The sequence below is a fragment of the Lepus europaeus genome, chromosome 7 (genome assembly GCF_033115175.1).
Source record: "Lepus europaeus isolate LE1 chromosome 7, mLepTim1.pri, whole genome shotgun sequence".
NCBI classification, from domain to species: domain Eukaryota; kingdom Metazoa; phylum Chordata; class Mammalia; order Lagomorpha; family Leporidae; genus Lepus; species Lepus europaeus.
In genome coordinates, this window is record NC_084833.1 from 13,823,380 (window position 1) to 13,849,165 (window position 25,786).

General features: G+C 46.2%; 1 protein-coding gene across 13 annotated transcripts in view; it reads right to left on the reverse strand.

Annotated features, from left to right (window-relative positions):
• Positions 1–25,786, reverse strand: part of CTNND1 (catenin delta 1) — a 65,598-nt gene that overhangs the window by 24,230 nt on the left and 15,582 nt on the right. For 7 of the 13 annotated variants that reach the window (XM_062196107.1, XM_062196104.1, XM_062196105.1 and 4 more), the window contains exons 2-6: positions 8,384–8,500; positions 6,890–7,181; positions 3,654–3,725; positions 1,350–1,502; positions 75–610 (exon numbers count right to left, since the gene is read on the reverse strand). In XM_062196107.1, coding sequence (XP_062052091.1) covers positions 75–610; positions 1,350–1,502; positions 3,654–3,725; positions 6,890–7,084 — 956 coding nt within the window. In that variant the 5' untranslated portion in view covers positions 7,085–7,181; positions 8,384–8,500. The other 6 variants (XM_062196099.1, XM_062196101.1, XM_062196102.1 and 3 more) reach the window with 6 other exon arrangements.

Here is a 25,786-nt window from a genome sequence, read left to right on the forward strand (position 1 = left end):
CAAAGGCTCAGAAAGAAAAGCTACCCCTTTTCCTTGTTTTGGAAATACCCTTATCTTCCTCTAATGTTGCCTACCTGAGGCGTCGGCGAGGGTCAGAGGGTGTCGCAGTCCGACGGGCTGTGCCATAATCAGACATCAGGCCATAATCCAGGTCATCATAACCCATGCTTCGCTGGTCATCCTCTAGCCCATAAGGTTCTGGGTGAAAGCGATGCAGATCCACACTGCTCCCACCCACCCGAACCTGGGGCTGGGGCCCATAAACATCCTGTCTACTAGGTGCCCGGTAGCCTTCCATGCTGGGCCTATACCGCTCCTCAAGGCGGGTCACCCGGGACAGACTGCCATAGTTGTCACCACCACCTGGATAACCATCTTCATAGTGGCGGCTATATCCATCAGGAGGGTAGTGGAAGTTCCTGGGGAGGGTAGCAGTGCCTGCTTGCCCTACATAGGGACCAGGGCCCCCATTGCCATTCTTGCGGAAGTCACGACCCAAAGTCTGGATATAGTTGTTAGAAACTGACGCAGCATCCACAGGCATCCCATCTGGTCCCATGGGGACTGGCTGTACAGTCCGTGTCGTCACAGTCTTCACTACTTTCTTGACCTTCAAAAAGAAACATGAAAAAGGAAAACTAATGAAGAAAGTTGACTGATAAGCTTAAACTCTAGATCACTATGAGAAGAGAAACAAATACCACCTCTAGATCACTTTATGTAGAAATTCCTTACAATCTACCATCGACCTTTCTTTCCTTCTATCTTATACACAGTCTCCAAGCAAGGTGCTTAGGCATAGTGGGCAAAACCTCCTCCTGCGGCACCATCATCTCATATGGGCACCAGTTCACGCCCAGCTGCTTCTCTTCCAATTCCGCTCTCTGCTACGGCCTGGGAAAGCAGTAGAAGATGGCCCAAGTCCTTGGGCCCCTGCACCTGCGTGGGAGACTTGGAAGAAGCTCCTGACTCATGGCTTCAGATCAGCCCAGCTCCAGCCATTGCGGCCATTTGGGAAGTGAAGCAGCAGATGGAAGACCTCTCTGTCTCTCCCTCTCTCTGTAACTCTACTCTCAAATAAACCAATCTTAAAAAAAAGAAGAAAAAAGAAAGTCTCCAAGCAAGAAAATGGTCCCAGCAGCACTACAACTGTAAAGGAAGCTAAATACAGACCTTGATACACTGTCTCTAATTCCATTAGATTTTCCCATATCTCTTTTCCATCTGGTCAGCAATCACCTGCCATCACTACTGTGGTCCTTCATCTACCCTAAGTAAGATTTTAACCCCACCTCCCTAGTGGAGACTATAGGAAGACCTCTCCTGTCACTCCAAGACCTTATGCTTACTGTGGTCTCTGTGCGCCGAGTGGTCCCATCATCTGAAGTCTCCACAGAGACAACAGACATGGCTCCCTCAGGGTCCTCCTCTGTATAGGTCTCCACAATCTGCCCCGGCTCCTGCATCCTGGGGATGGTGCTATAAAGAAGGTGACTGTGATCCTACATGGAAAAGAAAAAAAGGAAGAAGTTACTATCAAACTCTATGTATCATCAAATCCAACCCAATAAGTAGTAGTAGTCCTGGAAACAGGGACTCCTCATGCATTTTCCATAGATCTTTATATATTTAGAAAGCAGCATCTATCATCTTTCTAACTTGCACAAAAAGATAGTAGAGGGGTGGGTGTTGTGGCACAGTGGGTTAAATTGCCACTTGAAAGGCCTACATCACATATTGCAGCGCCTGGTTCAAGTCCCCACAACTCCATGCTTCTGATCCAGCTTCCTGTTAATGTGCCTGGGAGGCAGCTGGTGATGGCTTAAGTACTTGGATTCCTGCCACCCATATGGGAGACCCAGAGAGAGGTCCTGACTCCTGGTTTTTGTCTGGCTCAGCCCCAGCTGTTGCTGGCATTTGGTGAGTTAACCAGCAGATGGAACACCTTTTTCTTCTCTTTCTCTCTCTCTCTCTCCCTCCATCACTCTCTCCCTCCCTCTCTTTGCCTTTCAAATAAATAAGTAAGTCTTCCAAAAATAAAAGACAGTGTATATAACTTCCCAGTACAAGTCATTTAAGAAACATGAACTGAGTTAACAACAGCCATACTGACATCCAAATGACAGAGAAAGCAGATTTTATTTCCCAATTCTGGTCATCTAAATGAATATGAGCTGTGTTAACTATAGTTACATCTATATCTGAGTGACCCTTGAAAAGAGTAGCTCACCCAGTAAAGAACTTTTAAGATAAACCGGTAGCAAGTGTTTGGTGCAGCTGTTAAGACATGACATGGGATGACTATATCCCTTATCATAGTGCCTGGATTTGAGTCCCAGCTGTTTCCCATTCCAGTTTCCAGATAATGCACACCCTGGGAGGCAACATATGATGGCTGAAGTGCGTGGGTCCTGGCCACCCAAATGGAGATCCAGCCAAGTTCCTGGGTTCCTTGCTTCAGCCTAGCCAAACCCCAGCTGTTGTGGACATCTGGAGAGTGAACCAGCAAACAAAAGATCTCTGTCTCTGTCTCTCTATATACTTTTAAAATAAATACAATTAAATTAAAAAAAAGAAAAGAAAACCCCATTAGGAGTCTTCTTTTGACTAGCTCTATGTTAACCTCCAAACAATACCTAAAGCACAAGACCAGTCACATTTTAAGTAGGGGTTTCTGCAAAGTAGAAGCATGCTTTCTCTAGAAGAAGAATGCCAGGGGCCGGCACTATGGTGTAGTGGGTTAAGCCGCTGCTAGCAGTGCCTGCATCCTATATGGGTGCCAGTTCAAGACCCAGCTGCTCCACTTCCTGTCCAGCTCTCTGCTATGGCCCGGGAAAGCAGTACAAGATGGCCCAAGTGCTTGGGCCCTTTCACCCACGTGGGAGACCTGGAAGAAGCTCCTAGCTCCTGGCTTCAGATCGGTGCAGCTCTAGCGGTTGCAGCCAATTGGGAAGTGAACCAGTGGATGGAAGACCTCTCTCTTTTTCACTGTCTCTCTGCCTCTCTTTCTCTCTGTGTGTAACTCTGACTTTCAAATAAAATAAATAAATCTTAAAAAAAAAAAGGGGGGGTGGGGAAGAATGCCAAACCTAGAGATCAAATAGAGGGAAGGGAGAGAGAGTGATAAAAGCTAATGATCGGGGCCGGCGCCATGGTGCAGCAGGTTAAAGCCCTGGCCATATGGGTGCTGGTTCAAGACCCGGCTGCTCCACTTCAGATCCCGCTCTCTGCTATGGCCTGGGAAAGAAGTAGAAGATGGCCAAAGGCCTTGGTCCCTTTCACCCACATGGGAGACATGGAAGAAGCTCCTAGCTCCTGGCTTCAGACTGGCGCAGCTCGGGCCATTGCAGCCAACTGGGGAGTGAACCAACGGATACGGATAGAAGATCTCTCTCTCTCTCTCTGCCTCTCCTTCTCTCTGTGTAACTCTGACCTTCAAATAAATAAATAAATCTTTAAAAAAAAAAAAAAAGGTCAATGATCATTAAAAGTCATTTCAAACAAAACTACAGATACAGTTTGCAGTTCTACTTTCTTATCTCCCTAAATGAAATAAACTAATTAAAAGGTGTTTACAATGTGCCAGGCACTTCACAAGACACCAACGTGCTCTTATAGGCTAGGGAAGTTAAGCCTCAAGCCAAAAGAATTACCTGGGGTCCGTTGACTCTCAAATCTGAAAATTTCTGTTTTTCAAGGTCAGCATTGCCCACAAAGCGGCCGTTCTGAAATACAGCCCACAAGAAGACAATTCATTTTGTGGCCTTCTTTTGCTCTATCAAATACAAGCATCTTTTTTTCCAAACAGGAAAAGGGCTTTCAAGAAGGTATTTGTGGTCTGGAATCCTTGTCAGTACTCATAAAAGAACCACATTGTTTCTTAGTCTTAGCACTTTGCTCAAAATGGCAATCAGGCCTATAACTCTGATGGACTGGGTCTCTAGAATGTATGAACAGAAATTCCATGAGGGCTTTTTGGTCAGTTTTGCTTAAGGACGTATCCCTAATGCCTTGAGCAGTGCCTGGCACATAATAGATACTCAACAATATGCCAAGTAAACAGCAGAGAACTTATCCAAGTTTCCCTACAGGTCATCTTGTTAGAAAGCAGTAAGATGGAGCCGGCGCCGCGGCTCACTTGGTTAATCCTTTGCCTGCGGCACCAGCATCCCATATGGGCACTGGGTTCTTAGTCCCGGTTGCTCCTCTTCCAGTCCAGCTCTCTGCTGTGGCCCAGGAGGGCAGTGGAGGATGGCCCAAGTGGTTGGGCCCCTGCACCCGCATAGGAGACCAGGAGGAGGCATCTGGCTCCTGGCTTCGGACAGGCATAGCTCCAGCCGTGGCAGTCATCTCAGGGGTGAACCAATGGAAGAAAGACCTTTCTCTCTGTCTCTCTCACTGTCTAACTCTACCTGTCAAATTAAAAAAAAAAAAAAAAAAGAATATAAGGAAAGTTGGAAAGGCTATATCAGGGGTTTTCCAAAAGCCTCTGTATTGTTCCCATGAATCTTCATGCTCTGATACTACTGGAAACTCCCACTGTAGGCAGCTTTTAAAAGAAAGAAGCAAGAGATGAGTCTTCCTCCCTAACGTGAGAAAGCAGGTACCCTAATACTCCCAAAACTGAACTTTCAACATCTACGTTAGTTACTAGAACCACATTCCAAGATGTTATCCCTGAGTTGTTCTGTCTGAAGTACCACAAAATAATTTAATAATAATACACTACACAAAATATTCCTCTTAATACGGCCACCTCGGGAGACTCCTCCCACAACCCTCCTATTACATACAGAGTGTAATGCTGCAGGGAGAGGAAGTTAAACATTACTTTCAGGAAAAAGGAAGGGTGTGGTTTCATAGCTGAGCAGAAGTTAAAAATAAGAGAGTAAGAAAAGAGAAACTATGTGCTAAATCCTGGAATTCCCCACCACCTCCAAGCTTGAGTAGTCCTGCTCTACCCTTTCAATATATACATCTCATTCTAACCCTGTACTCTATTTTCCTATAACCCAACTGTAAAACTCCTTGGCATGAGGAATCTCACTATATTAAACAATAATCAATAATGGGGCATGACCACTGTTCTAGTTACCACCCAGGAATCAGAGGGATCTCTTAAGATGTAATGCTGGGGCCAGCACCACAGCTCAATAGGCTAATCCTCCGCCTGTGGCGCCGGCACACCGGGTTCTAGTCCCGGTCAGGGTGCCGGATTCTGTCCTGGTTGCCCCTCTTCCTGTCCAGCTCTCTGCTGTGGCCCGGGAGTGCAGTGGAGGATGGCCCAAGTGCTTGGGCCCTGTACCCGCATGGGAGACCAGGAGAAACTCCTGGCTCCTGGCTTCGGATCAGCACAGTGTACCGGCCGCAGCGGCCATTGGGGGGTGAACCAACGGAAAAGGAAGACCTTTCTCTCTCTCTCTCTCTCACTGTCCACTCTGCCTGTCAAAAAAAAAAAAAAAAAAAAAGATGTAATGCTGGGGGGCCGGCGCTGTGACACAGCGGGTTAAAGCCCTGGCCTGAAGTGCTGGCATCCCATATGGGCACCGGTTTTAGTCCCAGCTGCTCCTCTTTCGATTCAGCTCTCTGCTATGGCCTGGGATAGCAGTAGAAGATGGCCCAAGACCTTGGGCCCCTGCACCCATGTGGGGACCCGGAAGGGGCTCCTGGCACCTGATCAGCGCACCTCCAGCCATTGCAGCCATCTGGGGAGTGAACCAGCAGATACAAGACCTCTCTTTCGGTTTCTACCTCTCTGTAACTCTGTCTTTCAAATAAATAAATCTTTAAAAAAAAAAAAAAAAGTAATGCTGGGGCTGGCGCTGTGGCATAGCGGGTAAAAGCTACTGCCTGCAGTGCTGGCATCCCATATGTGTGCCAGTTCGAGTACCAGCTGCTCCATTTCTGATCCAGCTCTCTGCTGTGGCCGGGGAAAGCAGCAGAAGATGGCCCAAGTCTCTAGGCCCCTGCACCAGGAAGAGGCTCTAGGCTCCTGGCTTCGGATAGGCCCAGCTCCAGCCATCGTGGCCATCAGGGGAGTGAACCAGCAAGATGGAAGACCTCTCTCTCTCTCTAGTCATCTGCTTCTCTTTAACTCTGCCTTTCAAAAAAATAAACAAATCTTAAAAAAAAGAAAAAAAGATATAATGCCTCCCTCCTCTCTATCCCCCAACACACACACACACACACACACCACAAACTCAGACAGATTACATCACAGTCAGGTCAGACTAGAAAAACCAGAGGGAACACAAGATACTTCTCATTTCTAAGACCAACTCTCCCAAGTCACATCACAGAGTTGCCAATCCAGAGACCACTGGCTCCTGTGGTTATCTGGGTTAAACAGCAGCATGATGTTCTCTCTCCAACTCTAACCAACAGAATTAACAATGACCCCCTCCTCCCAGACATGATTTATACAGCACCAAAAAGAGCACACAGGACCATAAGGAGCAAGAATACACAATTTATAGACACTGCCACACCTTCTGAGAACAGACTGGCCCTTGAAGGAGACTCAGCTGGAGCTGAGAGCGTAAGAGGCCCAGCTTCCCCAACTAATGAGCAGAAATTTCCTTTGCTGAGCTTTTGATACCAAGAAGAAAAAAAAAAAATAATCACAGAAAACAAGTAACTTGAGTATACCTCCAAGCTGTACTTGCTACAATTACAGGGATTGCATCCTAACCCAGAAAATCCATTCAACTAAGCATAGAAGCAACATGCCTCATCTCTTAATCAGTACTTATCCCCCCTTCAAAGAGTCATGAAGCATGGGCACTGGACGGTCCATCACCAAGAGGACAGAAGCGTGCCAAGAAGAATCATAGCTTTGCTGTGACCAGGCCAAACTCCTACCTGCAGGTCTGATGGAGAGAGGGGTTACCTGATGCCGGCGGGTGAGGGTGCCGTTGGCCATGAGCGAGTTGGCATCTTGTGGCGAGACCCGGACGCGTTCCAGTTGCGCCGAGACGTGGCGCCGCTCCTCCTCCAGCGCCCGGGTCAGCTTCTCAAACTGGGCCTCTTGTTCCTTCACAGAGGCCAAGATGCTGGCGGTCGACTCCACCTCCGAGTCGTCCATGGAGGTAAGGGGAGGAGCCGCCACGGGGCAGGGTAAAAGGGAAGGCGGATCACAGAGGGAGGAGGAAGGAGGGAGAGGCCTCCCTCACTTCACACTACTGGGAAACGATAGGAGAAAGGAGAGAAAAGGTCACAGGTCAGAGAAGACAGGTGAATTATCAATCCCGGAGCCAAAGATGCTCTACTGTGCTTTTATTGCAATGCAGAAAGCAAGCCACCACCAAGCCCATCACCAGTGTCTGCTCAAGCAGGATCCTTCTCCTACTGTCCTCCTCAATACCCTAACAGAATTAACTACAGAAAGGAAGGGGCAACTAGATGCAAGTATGTACTGTTGGTAGGACAGGGATAAAGTGGTTCAGTGCTGTTGCCAGGACATGAGATTAGATTATTTTTCCCTAGAAAATTTTGCTGGTATCATCCCAATTAAAGTTGTAACTCCATAGTACAGAAAAGTACTCTCTGTCCTACTGGACAAGCCACTTCTGGAGATAAGGGAGCAGTACAGATTTTACTCAATGTCTCCCAAACCTGAACACTGAAACTGCTACACACGTGGCAAAATATACTAAATGAATATGCTAAATTAAAATGTCCATTAAGAAATGGAAGTAGTAAAAAAACTTCCCACTATTAAAGGAAGGATGTAAGATTAAGGCCTCCATGCTTAATACATGCATGAAGCAGCCTTTCTACTTCCTAAAACTATACTACAACACTGAAGGGAAAACAAGTGCCTTCATTAATGGAGAGAAGAGAACAAAAGAACCACAAAAAACTCTAAATGTAAAAAGGCACTCTTTGCAAGGATCTTCACCTCTTGAAATATACGAAAACAATCACCGGGCTCAAACTCTGAAACTGTATCTTGAAGTAGCTCACATCCTACCTCGAGATGTCAATGGCTGGAGCTTCCTCCATCTCTGTAGCCATGCAGGAGGTTCATAAACTATCTTTTTATATCTTAACCTGTTCCAATTCATGGTAAACATCTCAGACTCTGGAGAGTTATATATGATATTTATACAACAAATGACAGTTAAATAGAAATGAAGAGTTTCCCATACCCTTATTATTCAAACAATAAGTTGACTAGTAAATGAAGAGACAGTCATACTGTTAGACTTAGTGGGTTTTCTCTCTTATAGTTAAGGAAGACTTTATGGTAAATCCAAAAATACACTGTTGAAAGCAAATTTTAGAATAAATCTTCTCCCATATTTCCCACATGCTCATCCACCCTTATGAAAAAAGTCATTTAAAAATGTTTTACTCTTAATAAACATATTTCCATACACACCTGTTAAGATGTCGTAACTGATTGATTTAACACAGAGAACAGCCCAGTCTAGATTCAAAACAATCATGGAAGAAGCATCCCAGCCACCACAGCAAGGAGGAAGCAGGAAGGAGAGAGCTGCAGAAATATTGGGAAGAAAAATGGGAATGAGAGGAAAATAAAATACACCCAATCCAAAAAAAAAAAAAAAAAGCAAAAAACAAGAGGAGCAAGGGTAGGCATTAAAATTGAAAGGGAGTAATTTAAAATATGACATGGAATTGCTTAATATGACAAATGCCCTTTGGACATTGCTCTGTTCATATGCCTGGACCTTGGATATAATTTTCATTAAAACTTGGATTTTACAGTCAAGTCAGAATTCTTCTACTTGTACTTTCATAGAGAACTAGGAACAAGTTATAATATAGCTAGAAGCCCATTTATCTTCAATTCCCAGCAACCAAATTGAAGGGGAAAGACTTGTTAGAATGCCCTTCCCCCCTCCTTCCCACCCCTAAGACAGAAACCTCAAAGCCCAGTCCCAGCATGCCCACAAAGACATTGAGAAACCAATGCAATAGTTGCAGTGAGGAAGACATGTGGGGACTGGCCCAGGCTGAGCCTTTTGCTTCAGTTGCCTTTCCCACGCTCCCCAGAGCCCTACCAGGCACAAAGGCTTGGGCCTGTTTGCCTTAGAGCATATAGCATTCAGTAAGCAAGAGTACTCACAGGAAACTGATTAAACAGGTGCCCAATAAATTCCTGAATTAATTCAATCTCCTAATCCAAGAGTATGGTACCCATTCCCTAAACTCCTCCTACCCCAGCTCTAGGCTCCCACAATCATTTATCAATTCCTGGCCTTCCTTTCAGTGCAAAGCCCATTGCTACTTTCCCATATTCCCACCCTACATTCCAACACACCACTCAAAGGTCTTTAATAAGTATCCTTATATTTTAAAAGAAGCGGGGGTGGGAGGATATTGCATTATAGTGGGCTAAGCCTTGCCTCGCAACACTGGAATCCCATATCAGAGTGCCGGTTCAAGTCCTGCCTGCTCCACTTCAAATCCAGCTTGCTGCTGCTGTGTTTGGGCCCCTGCCACTCATGAGGGAGACCATGAGGAAGTTCCAGACTCCTGGTTTTGGCTATAGAAGCCCAGGCCTGGCTGTTGTGGCCATCTGGAGAGTAAACCAGTGATAGAAGATCTATCTCTCCCCTCCCTCAGTGTGTGTGTGTGTCTTTCTCTTTTTCTCTCCTTGTTTAAAAAAAAAAAAAGTTTCTCCCCCTTAATCCCCATGACCTATGAACTTTCCACACCTAAAGGACTCTGAGCTCAAGAGAGATTCTTTTGGTTCGTGAATTTTAAAAGGGCCTGCACTGTAGTTGTCACTCTGCAGCCTCTGCCCTGTAATCTTCCTCTGCTAGTAAAAGCTCAAACTACCACTACCAGGAGCATACACTGACAACAGCCTTTGGTGAAGACAGAAGTTGTCACTCTGTCATAAACGGCCACTTTTTTGCCCCTGTACCTTTAATTCAATAAGGGGACTTAGGAAGAAATGGAGAGAAAAAACAGTAACTTGAGAAATACTAGCTTCCTTCATTTTCGTGGCTTTAAAGCTCACCACCCAGCCACCCAGCTCTAATTTGGAGAAGAGGACAGCATAGCTAAACATAGAAAGACAAGATTTGACTCTCAGGTCTTAAAGAATCGAGAGATTTTCCGCCTAAAGAGAGCAGGAGAAGCTGTAGGGGACAAATAAAACTCAGAAGACGGGTCCCAGTCCTGGTCCTGCCACTGTGAACGACGGCAGTAAGTCCCTGCTGAGTTCTGAGCCCAGTCCAATTCAGACTTGCTGTAAGATCAGGTGAGATAATGTGTACTATACAGATGTGAAGTATTAAGTTATTTCAAGAGTTAGTTTATATCTTCCAAATACATGACTTCATGGTAATGTCTCAGCCCCAAACTATCTTGTGAATTACTAATGAAATTAACTGAATCAAGAACATAGCAGGGTTCTAAGTAGTAGATGAGCTGGTTTCCCTACTTCAAATCCACTTACTAGGCGGTCCCACCTAGACCAGTGTTTCTGGGACAGAGGTGGCTTTTCTAGTGCCTGGCAGTTATCACAGCATTACGCATCTGATATAGTAAATTCTTGATTCCTTACTGAAGACCCTCACAGTTCAATAAAGGAATGTGAAAAGAACTAACAATTAGTAGTTTACATTTATTATTCTGGTAATCCTTACAACAATCCTAAGAAAATTAGTTTTATGGCAAATGAGAAAACAGACTCACAGGTGATGCATTACCCAAGGACTCACAGTCAATACAAATTCTAAATGTAAAGATACCTATGACATTCGAAAGCCTGCATTCTCTAACTAGGCCTTGTGGTCAAGTCCAAAAACAAGTGAAGTATAAGAATGGTTCAGCCCCCCTGCCCTGCAACCTTTATTTATTTTAAAATTTATTTATTTGAAAGTCTGAATTACAGAGAAAGGGAGAGACAGACAGAGATCTTTCATCTACTGGTTCACTTCCCAGATGGCCACTATGGTCAGGTCTGAGCTAGGTCAAAACCAGAAGCCAGAAACTTCATCCAGGTCTCCCACGTGGGTGGGAGGGGTCCAAGCACCTGGACCATCTTCCTCTGCTTTTCCCAGGCCATTAGCAGGGAACTGGATCAGAAGTAGAGCAGCTGGGACAATAATTGGTACTCATATGGCATGCTGATATCACAGGTGGTGGGGTCTACCTGCCGAGCCATAACACCAACCAGTGCCCCGCAACCTTTGAAAGCTTTCTTGCTAACCACTACAAGAAAACAGGGAAAGAAAAGATTTCCATTTTTCTTTAGGCTAAAGAGCTATCCATGATGTCTAAATACAAGTGGGAGAATGTGTAGAAAAGCATGGTGGGGAAGAGAACGAAGCTGTTAGGGAAGCTACAGAAAACCAATGATCTCAAAACTCAAGAGACTAGAGGAAAAACAATACTTCATAAAAGACTGCACTAAAGACCAGAGTCTGCAAACTATTAGCTTTGGCAGATGAAGTTAGGAACGTCTTAATAAATGCAGTCCAACACGTTCCCAGGTTTACTACTTAATATGTGAATTACACTTGCTGTCACTTAAAAAAAAAAAAATTGGCCAGTGCCGCGGCTCAATAGGCTAATCCTCCGCCTTGCGGCGCCGGCACACTGGGTTCTAGTCCCGGTTGGGGCTCCGGATTCTGTCCCGGTTGCCCCTCTTCCAGGCCAGCTCTCTGCTGTGGCCCGGGAGTGCAATGGAGGATGGCCCAAGTCCTTGGGCCCTGCACCCCATGGGAGACCAGGAGAAGCACCTGGCTCCTGCCATCGGATCAGCACAGTGCGCCAGCCGCAGCGCACCGGCCGCGGCGGCCATTGGAGGGTGAACCAATGGCAAAAAGGAAGACCTTTCTCTCTGTCTCTCTCTCTCTCACTGCCCACTCTGCCTGTCAAAAAAAAAAAAAAAAAAAAATACCATCAAGGAATTCCCAAAATGAGAAAGGGGGTATACAAAGTGAAACATGTCATTCCTCTAAGACTAGATTTTCTGAGAATAGCCAGTTTTACTTTTTTTTTTTTTTTTTTTTTTTTTTTTGACAGGCAGAGTTAGACAGTGAAAGACAGAGAGAAAGGTCTTCCATCCGTTGGTTCACCCCCAAAATGGCCGCTATGGCTGGCATGCTGCGCCAATCCGAAGCCAGGAGCCAGGTGCTTCCTCCTGGTCTCCCATGCGGATGCAGGGCCCACGCACTTGGGTCATCCTCCACTGCCTTCCCAGGCCACAGCAGAGAGCTGGACTGGAAGAGGAGCAACTGGGACAGAAACCAGCACCCCAACCGGGACTAGAATTCAGGGTACTGGCGCCACAGGCAGAGGATTAGCCAAGTGAGCAGCGGCGCCAGCCCAGTTTTACTCTTTTTTATTTACTTTTTTTTTTTTTTTGACAGGCAGAGTTAGACAGTGAGAGAGAGACAGAGAGAAAGGTCTTCCTTCCATTGGTTCACCCTCAAATGGCCGCCACGGCCGGCGCGCTGCGCTGCTCTGAAGCCAGGAGCCAGGTGCTTCCTCCTGGCCTTCCATGCAGGTGCAGGGCTCAAGCACTTGGGCCATCCTCCACTGCCTTCCCGGGCCACAGCAGAGAGCTGGACTGGAAGAGGAGCAACCGGGACAGAACTGGTGCCCCAACCCAGGGTGCCGGTGCCACAGGCGGAGGATTAGCCTAGTGAGCCACGGCGCCAGCCCCAGTTTTATTCTTTTTTTTTTTTTTTTTTTTTTAGTGGGAGGTAAAAGTAGCAAAGTTTATTAGGGTAGGGACATCCGTAAAAATGGATGGGCACCTCTCCAGACAGGACCTGAGAGGGAGTGCCCAGTGGCTCAGACTGGGGGAGAGCGGGGCTGCATGGGTGAGTGGAGAGTACACCTGGCCAGGCCAGGCGGGCGGCTCAGCAAAGATGCAGAGAGCTGAGCGAACAGTCCAGTTTTATTCTTAATATGCCACAGGTCCTGTGCTACTGGATCCCACCCACACTCAAAAAACCTTTCTGGGGGCTGATGTTGTGGCTCAGTGTGTCAGCACCCCGGCCTACAGTGCTGGCATTCCATATGGGTGCAAGTTCGAGTCCTGACTGCTCCACTTCTGATCCAGCTCCCTGCTAATGTGCCTGGGAGGGCAGTGGAGGATGGCCCAAGTCCTTGGGCCCCTGCACCCACGTGGCGACCCAGAGGTAGCTCCTGGCTCCTGGCTTTGGATCAGCTCAGCTCCAGCCGTTGTAGCCATTTGGGGAGTGAACCAGTGGATGGAAGACTCTATCTCTCTCTCTTTCAAATAAATAAAATAAATCTTTGAGGAAAAAAAAAAAAACACCTTTCTGCTACAACCTAGAGTCTCCAGAAAGGTTCCTTCACTCATGCACTGACAAAGATAAAAACTCAGTCTTTTCTGTAAGAACTCTGAAGTTAAATTGAATCAGACACCCAGAAGAACGAAACAATTAGACAATGCCAACCAGCAGCAGCAGAAGAAAAAAGTCATTTACCAATAGCATAGTCTCTGGAATGATTTATTCTACTATAAAATAGCTGAAGACATTTAATTTGAAGCAGAGAGCTGGACTGGAAGAGGAGCAATCGGGACACGAGTTGGCATAGCTGGCACCACAGGTGCAGGCTTAGCTTACTATGCCTCAGGACCAGCCCCCTTACTCTGCCTTTCAAATAAATAAATCAATCTTTTCTTTTTTTTTTTTTTTTGGACAGGCAGAGTGAACAGTGAGAGAGAGAGAGACAGAGAGAAAGGTCTTCCTTTTGCCGTTGGTTCACCCTCCAATGGCCGCCGCAGCCGGTGCACCGCACTGATCTGAAGCCAGGAGCCAGGTGCTTCTCCTGGTCTCCCATGGGGTGCAGGGCCCAAGCACTTGGGCCATCCTCCACTGCACTCCCGGGCCACAGCAGAGAGCTGGCCTGGAAGAGAGGCAACCGGGACAGAATCCGGTGTGCCCGACAGGGACTAGAACCCGGTGTGCCAGCACCGCTAGGTGGAGGATTAGCCTGTTGAGCCACGGCGCCAGCCATAAATCAATCTTAAAAAAAAAAATACATAGTACGGTCGCAATGATTAAATTAGACAATCCATGTAAAGTACTTAGAAAAACATCTTGCATAGCACACAGAAAGCTATTAATATTACAACAAACACAAGGGACTAGAATTATGATATAGTCTGTAGGGCCGGCTTATGAATAAATCATAAATTGTCCCCCTTCCCCTTCTCCCATTTCCAGAGCCCTGAGAACTACAGCAATTTTTCACGCTCCTGAAGGGAAAAACCTCAGACTAGGGGTCAAAAGACCTGGGGCCCAAATCCTGGCTATGTTAAAAACTGGCTAGAAGACTTTAAAGTTGTAACCCCTATAAGCTTCAATCTCTATTGCCCTTTATGGTTTAGTTTTCATGAACTAATATAAAACCACAGGCAGCTTTCACTATTTGCTAAGGTTCCTTGATCAAGAAGGTCAACTACGATACCAAAAACCACCTCTTGTTCTTGCAGAACTCTAAACTTCCAAACTTTACCAATCTGGATTTTGGAAAAGAAATTTTATCTTCCATAGCCAGTACCAAAGGTAGCTCTCCTCCTTTCTTCCTATTTATTCATTATAAAATCAACATCAACATTACATATTTATGCTCTCCCTCTAAAAGCAATAATAAACAAAATTTCCACTTCTATGTCATTCTATTGATTTTTTTTTTTTTTTTTTTTTTTTTTTGACAAGCAGAGTTAGACAGTGAGAGAGACAGAGAGAAAGGTCTTCCTTTTTCCATTGGTTCACCCCCCAAATGGCTGCTACGGCCGGCGCGCTGCGCCAATCTGAAGCCAGGAGCCAGGTACTTCCTCCTGGTCTCCCGTGCGGGTGCAGGGCCCAAGGACCTGGGCCATCCTCCACTGCACTCCCGGGCCACAGCAGAGAGCTGGACTGGAAGAGGAGCAACCGGGACAGAATCCAGTGCCCCAACCGGGACTAGAACCCCAGGGTGCAGGCGCCACAGGCGGAGGATTAGCCTAGTGAGCCGCGGTGCCGGCCTCATTCTATTGATTTTATATAGCTTTTTAAAAAAAGTATATTGAGCAAATTAAAACCACAATGAGATATCATCTCGCTCCTATTAGAATGAGATATCACCTCACTCCTGTTAGAATGACTATTATCAAAAAGAGAGTAGGGGGAGGCCGGTGCTGTGGCATAGTGGGTAAAGCTGCCACCTGCAGTGCCGGCATCCCACATGAGCGCTGGTTCAAGTAACGGCTGCTCCACTTCTGATCCAGCTCTCTGCTATGGCCTGGGAAAGCCATACAGGATGGCCCAAGTGCTTGAGCCCCTGCATCCACATGGGAGACCCGGAAGAAGCTCCTGGCTTCGGATCAGCCCAGCTCCAGCAGTTGTGGCCATTTGGGGAATGAACCAGAGAATGGAAGACCTCTCTTTCTGTCTTTATCTCCGTAATTCTTCCAAGTAAATAAAATAAATTAAAAAAAAAAAAAATTGGTAACAAACACTGCTAATGATGTAGAAAAAGGGGACCTCTTAACACACTTTTAGTGGAAATGTAAATTAGTGTAGCCACTATTGAAAACAGTATGGAGATTTCTTTAAAAATCAGAAATAGAACTGCCATATGAGCCAGCAACCCCACTATTGGATATATACCCAAAAGACTTGAAATCACTGTATGAGGGCCGGTGCTGTGGCACCAGGGGTGTTAAAGCACAAGCCTGAGGTGCCAGCATTCAAGTCCTGGTTGCTCCACTTCTGATCCAGCTCCCTGCTAATGTGCCTGGGAAAGCAGCAGGGGATGGTCCAAGTGCTTGGGCCTTTACACTCACGTGTGAGACGCAGAAGGTGGTCCGGGCTCCTGGCTTAGGTCTTGCTGTTGCAGTCATTTGGAGAGAGAACCAGAGGATGGAAGACCTTTCTGTCTCTACCTCTCTCTCTTTTATATAAATAAAATAAATTTTTAAAAAAATCAAATCATTGTATCAGAGGCACCTGCTCTACCCTGTTTATTGCAGCACTGTTCACAGTAGATATGGAAACAGGGCCAGTGCTGTGGCATAGTGGGCTAAGCCTCCCTCTGCAGTGCCAGCACCCATGTAGGAACCAGTTCATGTGCTGGGGGCTCTTCTTCCAATTCAGCTCTCTGCTGTGGCCTGGAAAAGCAGAAGATGACCCAAGTGCTTGGGCCTTTGCACCCATGTAGGAGACCCAGAAGAAGCTCCTGTCTCCAGATCAGCTCAGCTCCAGCTGCTTGCAGCTATTTGAGGAGTGAACCAGAAGATGGAAGACATTTCTGTTTTTCCCTCTCAAATAAATAAATAAAATCTTTATAAAACAAACAAAGATATGGAATCAGCCAAAGTGTCCATCATCAGATGAATGGATAAAGAAAATTGTTATATAAACACTATGGAATACTATTTGACCATAAAAAATGAAATCCTGTCATCTGCAGCAAAATAGATGGAACGAGCGGACATCATGTTAAGTGAAATACATGTTCAGGGCCGGTGCTATGGCACAGCAGGTAAAGCTTCCTGCCACCTGCAGTGCCGGTAGCCCATATGGGCACTGGTTGGAGTCCCAGCTGCTCAACTTCTGATCCAGCTCTCTGCTATGGCCTGGGAAAGCAGAAGATGGTCCAAGTCCTTGGGCCCCTGCACCCACGAGGGAGACCCGGAAGAAGCTTCTGGCTGTTGGCTTTGGATCAGCACAGCTCCAGCATTGTGGCCAATTGGGGAGTGAACCAGCAGATAGAAGGCTTCTCTTTCTCTCTGCCTCTTCTCTCTCTGTGTAACTGACTTTCAAATAAATAAATCAATCGTTTAAAAAAATACATGTTCCCCCTCATATATTGAGCTAAAAAAGAAAACTGTCAATATGAACAGAATATTAACTACTAGAAGCTGGAAACAGTGGGAATGATAGAAGAAGTTTGGATATTTTTTAAATAGGGGAAATTGGAGGTGGTTTATAGATTGTGATATACTAATGTTAACAATAGGGAAAGTTATATAGGGGGTATTTGTGAATGCTTTGTACAATTTCATAATTTGTTTTGTAAATTTAAAACTATTCCAAAATAATTTTTTTTAAAAAATGTGTTAAGGAGCAGGTCTTTGACACAGTAGATAAGCTGCTGTTTGAGATGCTCACATCCCATATCTGATTGGGTTTGAGTTCCAGCTCCACTTCAGATTCCAGTTTCCCACTAATATGCACCCAAGGAGGCTGCAAATGATGGCTCAAGTACTTGGGTTCCTGCTACTCACATGGGAGAGCTGGGTGAAGCACAAGTTCCAGGCTCCTGGCTTCAGCCTGTCTGGCTTAGCCCTGGCTATTGCCTGCATTTGGGGAGTAAACAAGTGGGTGAGAAATTATTTCTCTCTCTCTCTCTGCTTTTTAGATAAAAGTGAGCAATATTTTTAATATTAATAATAATAGGCCAGCACCATAGCTCAATAGGCTAATCCTCCACCTGCAGCGCCGGCACCCTGGGGTTCTAGTCCTGGTCGGGTGCCGGATTCTGTCCTGGTCGCTCCTCTTCCAGTCCAGCTCTCTGCTGTGGCCCGGGAGTGCAGTGGAGAGGATGGCCCAGGTCCTTGGGCCCTGCACCCGCACGGGAGACCAGGAGAAATACCTGGCGACTGGCTATGGATCAGCGTGGTGCGCCAGCCGCAGCGCACTGGCCACAGCGGCCATTGGGGGGTGAACCAACGGAAAAGGAAGACCTTTCTCTCTGTCTCTCTCTCTCACTGTCCACTCTGCCTGTCAAAAAATTTTTAAAAAGCCGGCGCCATGGCTTAACAGGCTAATCCTCTGCCTTGCAGCACCAGCACACCGGGTTCTAGTCCCAGTTGGGGCGCCGGATTCTATCCCGGTTGCCCCTCTTCCAGGCCAGCTCTCTGCTATGGCCCGGGAAGGCAGTGGAGGATGGCCCAAGTGCTTGGGCCCTGCACCCGCATGGGAGACCAAGAGAAGCACCTGGCTCCTGGCTTCGGATCAGCGAGATGGGCCAGCCGCAGCGTCCATTGGAGGGTGAACCAACGGCAAAAAGGAAGACCTTTCTCTCTCTCACTATCCACTCTGCCTGTCAAAAAAAAAAAAAGAAGAAGAAGGCGTTGTGGCATGGCAGGTTACGCTGACACCTGTGACGCTGGCACCCCATGTGAGCGACTGTTCTAGTTCCAGCTGTTCTGCTTCTGATCCAGCTCCTTGCTATTCCTCCTGGGAAAGCAAAGGAAGATGGCCTGAGTGCGTGGGCCCCTGCCACTAATGTGGGAGATGGGAGACCTGGATGGAGTTCCAGGCTCTTGGATTCAGCCTGGCCCAGCTCGAGCTGTTGTGGTCATTTGAGGAATGAACCAGCAGATGGAAGATTGATCTCTCTCTCTGCTTTTTTTTTTTCCCCAAAAAAAGATTTATTTATTTATTTGAAAGACACAGAAAGAGAAGGAGAGGCAGAGAGAGCTAAGTCTTCCATGTGATAGTTCACTCTCCAATTGGCTGCAACGGCGGCCAGAGCTGCAGCAATCCGGAGCCAGAAGCCAGGAGCTTCTTCCGGGTCTCCCATGCGGGTGCAGGGGCCCAAGGACTTGGGCCATCTTCTACTGCTTTCCCAGGCCATAGCAGAGAGCTGGCCAGCGCCTCGGCTCACTAGGCTAATCCTCTGCCTGTGGCACCGGCACCCCGGGTTCTAGTCCCGGTTGCTCCTCTTCTAGTCCAGCTCTAAAAAAAGAGAGCTGGATCGGAAGTGGAGCAGCCAAATCTCGAACCAGCACCCATATGGGATGCCGGCACTTCAGGCCAGGGCTTTAACCCACTGCGCCACAGCACTGGCCTCTCTCTAACACCTTTCAAATAAATAAATCTTAAAAAAATAAAGTTCCAATGCAAATTTTTTTAAAACCATACTGACCCTCCTACTGAACATTAGCAACCAATCAAATACACTACCTATAATATTCTAGAACTGTAGTATGTAACATTTAAGCCAGAAGAGTCTTCTAAAAATAAGATATTTTGGGGCCAGCGCTGTGGTGTAGCGGGTAAATCCACCGCCTACAGTGCCGGCATCCCATATGGGCACTGGTTTGAGTCCCGGCTGTTCCACTTATGATCCAGCTCTCTGCTACAGCCTAGGAAAGCAGCAGAAGATGGCCCAAGTCCTTGGAGCACTGCACCCACATTGGAGACCCGGAAGAAGCTCCTGGCTCCCAGCTTTGGATCAGCCGCCAACTGGGGAGTGAAGCAGCCGACAGAAAACCTCTCTCTCTCTCTCTCTCTCTGCCTCTCCTTCTCTCTCTATGTAACTCTGACTTTCAAATAAATAAGTAAATCTTTTTTAAAAAGAAACTTAAGATATTTCTTTGAAAATAAAGACATTTATTTCCCTAACTGATATTTGCAATTATTCTTGTTCAACCATAACACACACAGTTGTCATTTTGCTTCTAAATCAAAGGAATATATTTTGTCAACAGTTTTTCTATGGCTTCTTATCAGGAAGAGTGAGTGTACTGGAGTCCAAAGTCTAAGTACCCCGCCCCACCCTCATCTAGTGTTCCACCTTCTCAAGCTCAGAACAATTCTAGTCTTTCTCACTTTACCAAGAAAGCTCACTTCCATGCTAACCTCAAGTCCTGCAGCTAATTTTCATTAAGATCTAAATACATACTTCACAATCCAGTCTCCACTGAGCCCTCTCAAAGTCACAAAGCCTTTATTCTGGAAAAGGCCTTGTCTTAATACTAGCAGTTTCTGTGCTTCCCTTCAAGTCTGGCTTCATGCTGGGCCCAGCTTCTCCATTCAGAGCACCCAAAAGGGTGACCAGAAGATTCTTATTTTTCACAAAAGGACTAGGTCTCAACTGAGCCCACCATGAATCTTTCTGATCAATTATCAGAGTTTGGGAAAATCACTCTCCTCTTAGCAAAGAACCATACATTCTGAGTATCAAAAGAGAAGGAATTTGAAAAAAACAAATATATAATTGTTTAAAAATACTCCTTTTGAAAGGAGGCCTACTTCAGGTTGGCCATCTCTATGGGTAAGTAGAGCACCTTAAACTTGACTTATCTTATCTGAACTCAAAGTTACCCATCAGGATTTAAAGTTTTTACTGTGTTTTAACAAAATAAGGAAGAAAAAAAAAAGGAAACAAAGAAAAATCCATACCACCGTGACCTCAGAGACAAGAGAAAACATTCTTCTTCCTCTCTTCCTTACCCAAATATTCCGGGAACCCCCCAAACCATAACATACGAAAATGGCTAAATGCTGGGCAGGCTTTGAAGCAAAGGAAGGGTGTGGTTCTCAGCTCCAGAGGGGGCCCAGTACTGAAAGGGTTTGGAAAGAAACAAAACCTGCTTCTCTCTGGAGCAGGCATGACACACACACAGGACTGGTCTAACAAGTCCTTCTGATCTCTCAGGCCAGGCCGCCTCCTTCTCCTCCCCCATAACCCACGTGCTTCTCCAGGCCCTCCACAGGGACAGATAACAGTAAATTTTCTCTCAAACCTGAGTCTGAGACAGGCAGAGCTACTTACCTGGATCCTTTTGCAACTTTGCCAAAGACACTGCACCCAGCCTTATAAGGAGAAAGCAGGGCTTTAGGGAGAGGCTGATAAGTTAACAAAGATAAAAGGGAGGGGCAGAAACATAGGGGGAGGCGTCAGACTAGAGGAAGAGGAGAGGCCAAATGCCTTTCTCCTTCCCACAAGAGGAGGGAGAAAAAGGAAAGTCAGATACACTTGGGGAAATAAGCAATTGTCTAACTGAAATGGAAAGGTACTGTTTGACTCTCACATAATAAAATAGAAAATATAAAATTAAGTGGAGCATCTTATATCCTTCCCCATCCCAGGCTAGAAAAAAATTAATGGAAATTCTTAACTTTACTGGCAGTCATCCAACTTTTTGAGCTCCTATTCCATCTTTTTAGTTATTTATTTAAAAGGCAGAGTGACAGAGAGAGAGAGGGAAAAACAGAGATTTTTTTAAAAAAAGAAAAAAATATTTTTCCATCTGCTGGTTCCCTCTTCAAATGTCTGCAACAGTCAGGGCTTCGCTAGGTGAAAAGTCAGGAGCCAGGAACTCCATGGTGGTCTCCCACATGGGTGGCAGGAATACAAGTACAAGCCATCATCTGCTGTCTCCCTGTGCATCAGCAGGGAGCCGAATCTGAAGCGCAGAGTAGTCAGACTTGAATCAGGCACTCCAGGCAGTGTCCCAGGCAGCAGCAATGTGCTGCACACCATAAAGTCAGCACATCACATTCCCTTTTAAAGAGGCAACGTCTCACTAAACCCACTCACTATCTAAGGCATTCTCTCCATCTATTTGCCCATCATTTGAAGGTAACTTGAAAAGACTAAAGCATATAACTGAGCCATGTTTACAAAGTCCCACTTCCTCAAAACCCTGAGAAGACCAATGAAACATCCCTTTCATCGTTTAGGGACAGGCAACAGGGAGTGAGAAGAGGTGTGACCCTACAGAGAATCAATCAGTGTAAGTAATAAGGTCCTATTGCACATACAAGATAAATAACCAAAGGAAATATTTCTCCCTATCTGAAACAGAAACCACAACCTTAAAGAGGATGGAAAATTGTAATTATTAATTATTGATCTCTCTTAGAAGTTACCATACACTATCCTCTCAACATTCTCTGAGGCCTCAGTTTATGGATGAATAAACTACATATCAAAAGTATTCAGGAGCCAACACTGTGGCATAGCCAGAAAAGCCATCGCCTGTGATACTGGCATCCCATATGTGTGCTCCTTGGAGTCCTGGCTACTCCACTTCTGATCCAGATCCTTGCTAATGCGCCTGGGAAAGTAGCAGAGGTTAGCCCAAGTGCTTGGGCCCTGTATGCATGAAGGAAACCTGGAAGAAGCTCCTGGCTTCAGCCTGGCCCAGCCTGGCTGTAGTGGCCTTTTGGGGAGTGAACCACCAGATGGAAGATTCTCTCTCATTCTCTTACGTCTCTCGCTCTCTCTGTATCTCTTTCAAATAAATAACTCTTTTTAAAAAAATGTATTCAATATTTAGCCCAAGTTCATCAGCTAGTAAATGTGACAACTACATATCTTCTATTCCTGGTACATATTCTTGCTCTTTGATACAGGGGAAGCAGTATGAATTTTCCATGCTTCCTGTGGTTAAAAGTCATTCTAGGGACCGCAGCGCTGTGGCATAGCGGGTAAGGTCGCTGCCTGCAGTGCTGGCATCCCATAAGGGCGCTGGTTCAAGTTCCCGCTGCTCCACTTCCTATTCAATCATCTGCCATGGCCTGGGAAAGCAGTGGAAGATGGCAGAGGTCCTTGGGCCCTTGCACCCATGTGGGAGACCCAGAAGAAGCTCCTGGCTCCTGCCCCCAGATCTGCACAGCTCTGGCCGTTGCAGCCAATTGGGGAGTGAAACAGCAGATGAAAGACCTCTCTCTCTCTCTCTCTCTCTCTCTCTCTCTCTCTCTCTGCCTCTGCCTCTCTGCAACTCTGCCTTTCAAATAAATAAATATTAAAAAAAACATTCTAACACCAATAGAGAAATTAAACAAAAGTAAATTCTGTTTGTAGGGAAGGAAGGAGGGGAAAGAGAAGACAGAATAGAACCAACTAGACCTTTGGCTCTTGCCTTCACTTTACTGAGCAAAGCCTTACTCAACTCTGGGGTAGAGTACTTGCAAACTATCTTCAATTCATCTCCTGTTGATAAGGTAAACCAGGGCTGGTGGTGTGGTATAACGGATAAACCTGCCGCCTGCACTGTTAGCATCCCATATGGGTGCGGGTTCAAGTCCCAGCTGCTCCACTTCCAATCCAGGTCCTTGCTAATGTCCTGGGAGAAGCAGCAGAAGATGGCCCAAGTATTTGGGGCCCTGCCACCCCTACGTGGGAGACTCAGATGAAGCTCCTCGCTCTGGCCTGACCCAGCCATGGCCACTGTGGCCATCTGGGGAGTGAACCAGCTGATGAAAGATCCCTCTCTCCCTCTCTCTGTGTCTCTCCCTCTGTCTGTAACTCTGACTTTCAAATAAATAAATAAATCTCTTAAAAAATTAAAGTAAGGAAAAACTCTCAGGAAGAAATGTATAAAGCACAAAGCATACTACTTCATACCTACCAATCACCTACCTTTCTACTGGCCTACTTTAGAAATCTGGATATGTGCTACATTCTCTGATCATATCCAGCCAAGGAAAGAAAATATAATCACAAATATCCTGAACTCTCACTTTTATTTTTTTTTTTATTTTTTTTTTTATTTTTGACAGGCAGAGTGGACAGTGAGAGAGAGAGACAGAGAGAAAGGTCTTCCTTTTGCCGTTGGTTCACCCTCCAATGGCCGCCGCGGTAGCGCGCTGCGGCCGGCGCACCGCGCTGTTCCGATGGCAGGAGCCAGGTGCTTATCCTGGTCTCCCATGGTGTGCAGAGCCCAAACACTTGGGCCATCCTCCACTGCACTCCCTGGCCACAGCAGAGAGCTGGCCTGGAAGAGGGGCAACCGGGACAGGATCGGTGCCCCGACCGGGACTAGAACCCGGTGTGCCGGCGCCGCAAGGCGGAGGATTAGCCTGTTGAGCCACGGCGCCGGCCCTGAACTCTCACTTTTAATGTGACATCTTACTAAGCCAAAAGTAAAGATCATAACTGGGGTGGGAAACAGAAGGAACTAGAAGCAGAAAAGATTGTGCTAGCCAGCATCAGAACAGAGGGGAGGGATTGTTCTAGAGGTATGTTAGCAATCTGCCTCTAGGGCAGCTGTCCTCCTGGGTAATCAAAGGCGGGTTTGTCCGTGTGTGCTCAGGGACTAGCCAGCTTGGCAAGGAGTTGAGGACTCAGATACCCAATCCACAAAGTGAGAGGAGATGCATGTTTCACAGCTGGAATAGAGGGCAGGGAAAACACAAAAGAAGTGAGAAAAGAAGGGGAAAGGAGGAAATAGGTGCTAGCTCAGTCTAGACACAGGGAAAAATTCCCAGGGAACTTTCAAGCGTTCCCCAGTTACATGCAAAACGACCTATTAAAACCTAAATCGAAGAACAAGAACGGGTAGGTTTCTCCTGCCCTGTGTGTAGTAGGGTTTGCCAACTGCAAGGATGAGGTCTAAAATGTAGGGTCCAACATTACCTGCTTTTTCTGTCCCTTTCAGATTCAACAAATTATCTGCAATATGTACAGCAAATGAAGATTAGTTAACATCTATCTCCTTCTAGAATTCCTTTCTCAATTAAATCCCCAAGATCCATAAATAACAGCAAACACAAAACTCAGTAAGCTCCCCAATGCTAAGAGATCAAGGCCATTTATATAACTCAAGTGCCAAGATGCAAAAGGCCACAGTCAGAATTCACACTCCCTAATCCCTTAGAGCAGCTAGATGCTCTGAGACCCATTAGACACACAAAGACTGCTCTCTTCTCAGTAGAGCTCTGTAGCAGAGCTGCTCTCCAGGGACAAAGAGATTTCACAGGAGAACCACAAAGACATCGCCCCTCTCCGTTCCCCCACTCCCAGCTTTCTCACTTCCTGTCACAGTAGCACCAGACCACAGTCTCCCAGAAACAAACAAATACAAAGTGCTGGATTCTGGGCTGCAGGCCAACTGCATTCCAGGGCATCCTGTCTACCAATCACCAGTCAGAGCTCCCACTTTGCCCTGCTCAGTTCCTTATCATGTTCGGGAAAACAACCCTCCTCCCTGCCCCAAGCCAACACTACATAGGACAAAGCTCAGGCCTCTAAGAATCAGCAGAAAGATACTGCGTATGGATCTAAGAGTTTGGATGGGGTGAGGGATTTTTAAAATTCCTACTTGTCAAGTAGATTCACTTTGGAGGCACTGCACTGATTCTGAAGCTATTGCTGCTGTTACATTCAGCTCACTGCCATCTGATACATACCAAGAAAGCTTCATCATGGCGATCTGATCTCAACCTAGATTCAGTCAATGGAATATTCCCACTTGAAGAACTACTTTAGGACCCTCCTCTGTCATGTTCTCTATTACTCTCTTCCACTGTTTTCAAAGTCTTCGCAAATCTTTTTGCTACTAGCATAGAGTTGATTCTAAGACAGGCCCCACAAAGAACAAACAAAAGCAGCAGACTCCACCCTACAGAGGCAGTTTATCAGGTGCTGGGAGCAAAGTTCCCTGCTTCCCCAGGGATCTAGAGGAAGGCTGCTAGGAATTAATTGCACAGTAGCCCTGGAGGCAAAGAGGTCAAGACAGCAACCTCAGCTTTTCCCACTCACTGTACCCGTGAATTGAGTCAGGGGATACAGATTTAGAGCCTAGTTAGAAACAAAAGCCTTCCTTTGGAATAAAGGCCCTCAGCTGACTCCAAGAAGAGGAAAAACAATACCTTCTTCTATAACCTTATACAGCCCATTGGAAGTTAGCCCTAAAGCCCAGAAGCAAAGATACAGATAAGCAGTCAAGCTCCATTATCCAGAGATTCTTAAAATCCAAAGAAGCAACACCTTTTGCCCAAAGGCTCAATTCCCTGTACCTGTAACAGGGAAATGCTCAGCACAGTTCTACAGACAATACTGCAGGCAACTAGTAAAATGCTAACATCTCTCATCTTTTCTCCTTTCTTTTTCCCAGATCTCTTCCCCCTTCTTGGACCTGCTAGAAGTATTCTGAACTGAATCCTGATCTAGGCAGTACATAATGCAAAAGGAGCTAAGTGTAAAACACCATGGCTTAGAAGGATTTAGTCTTTATCTGGATCTAGTACAAGGTGGAGGAGTAGAACAGGAACATACACAGGAGTCATTCTAGAGTTGGACAAAAAAAGAATATTTA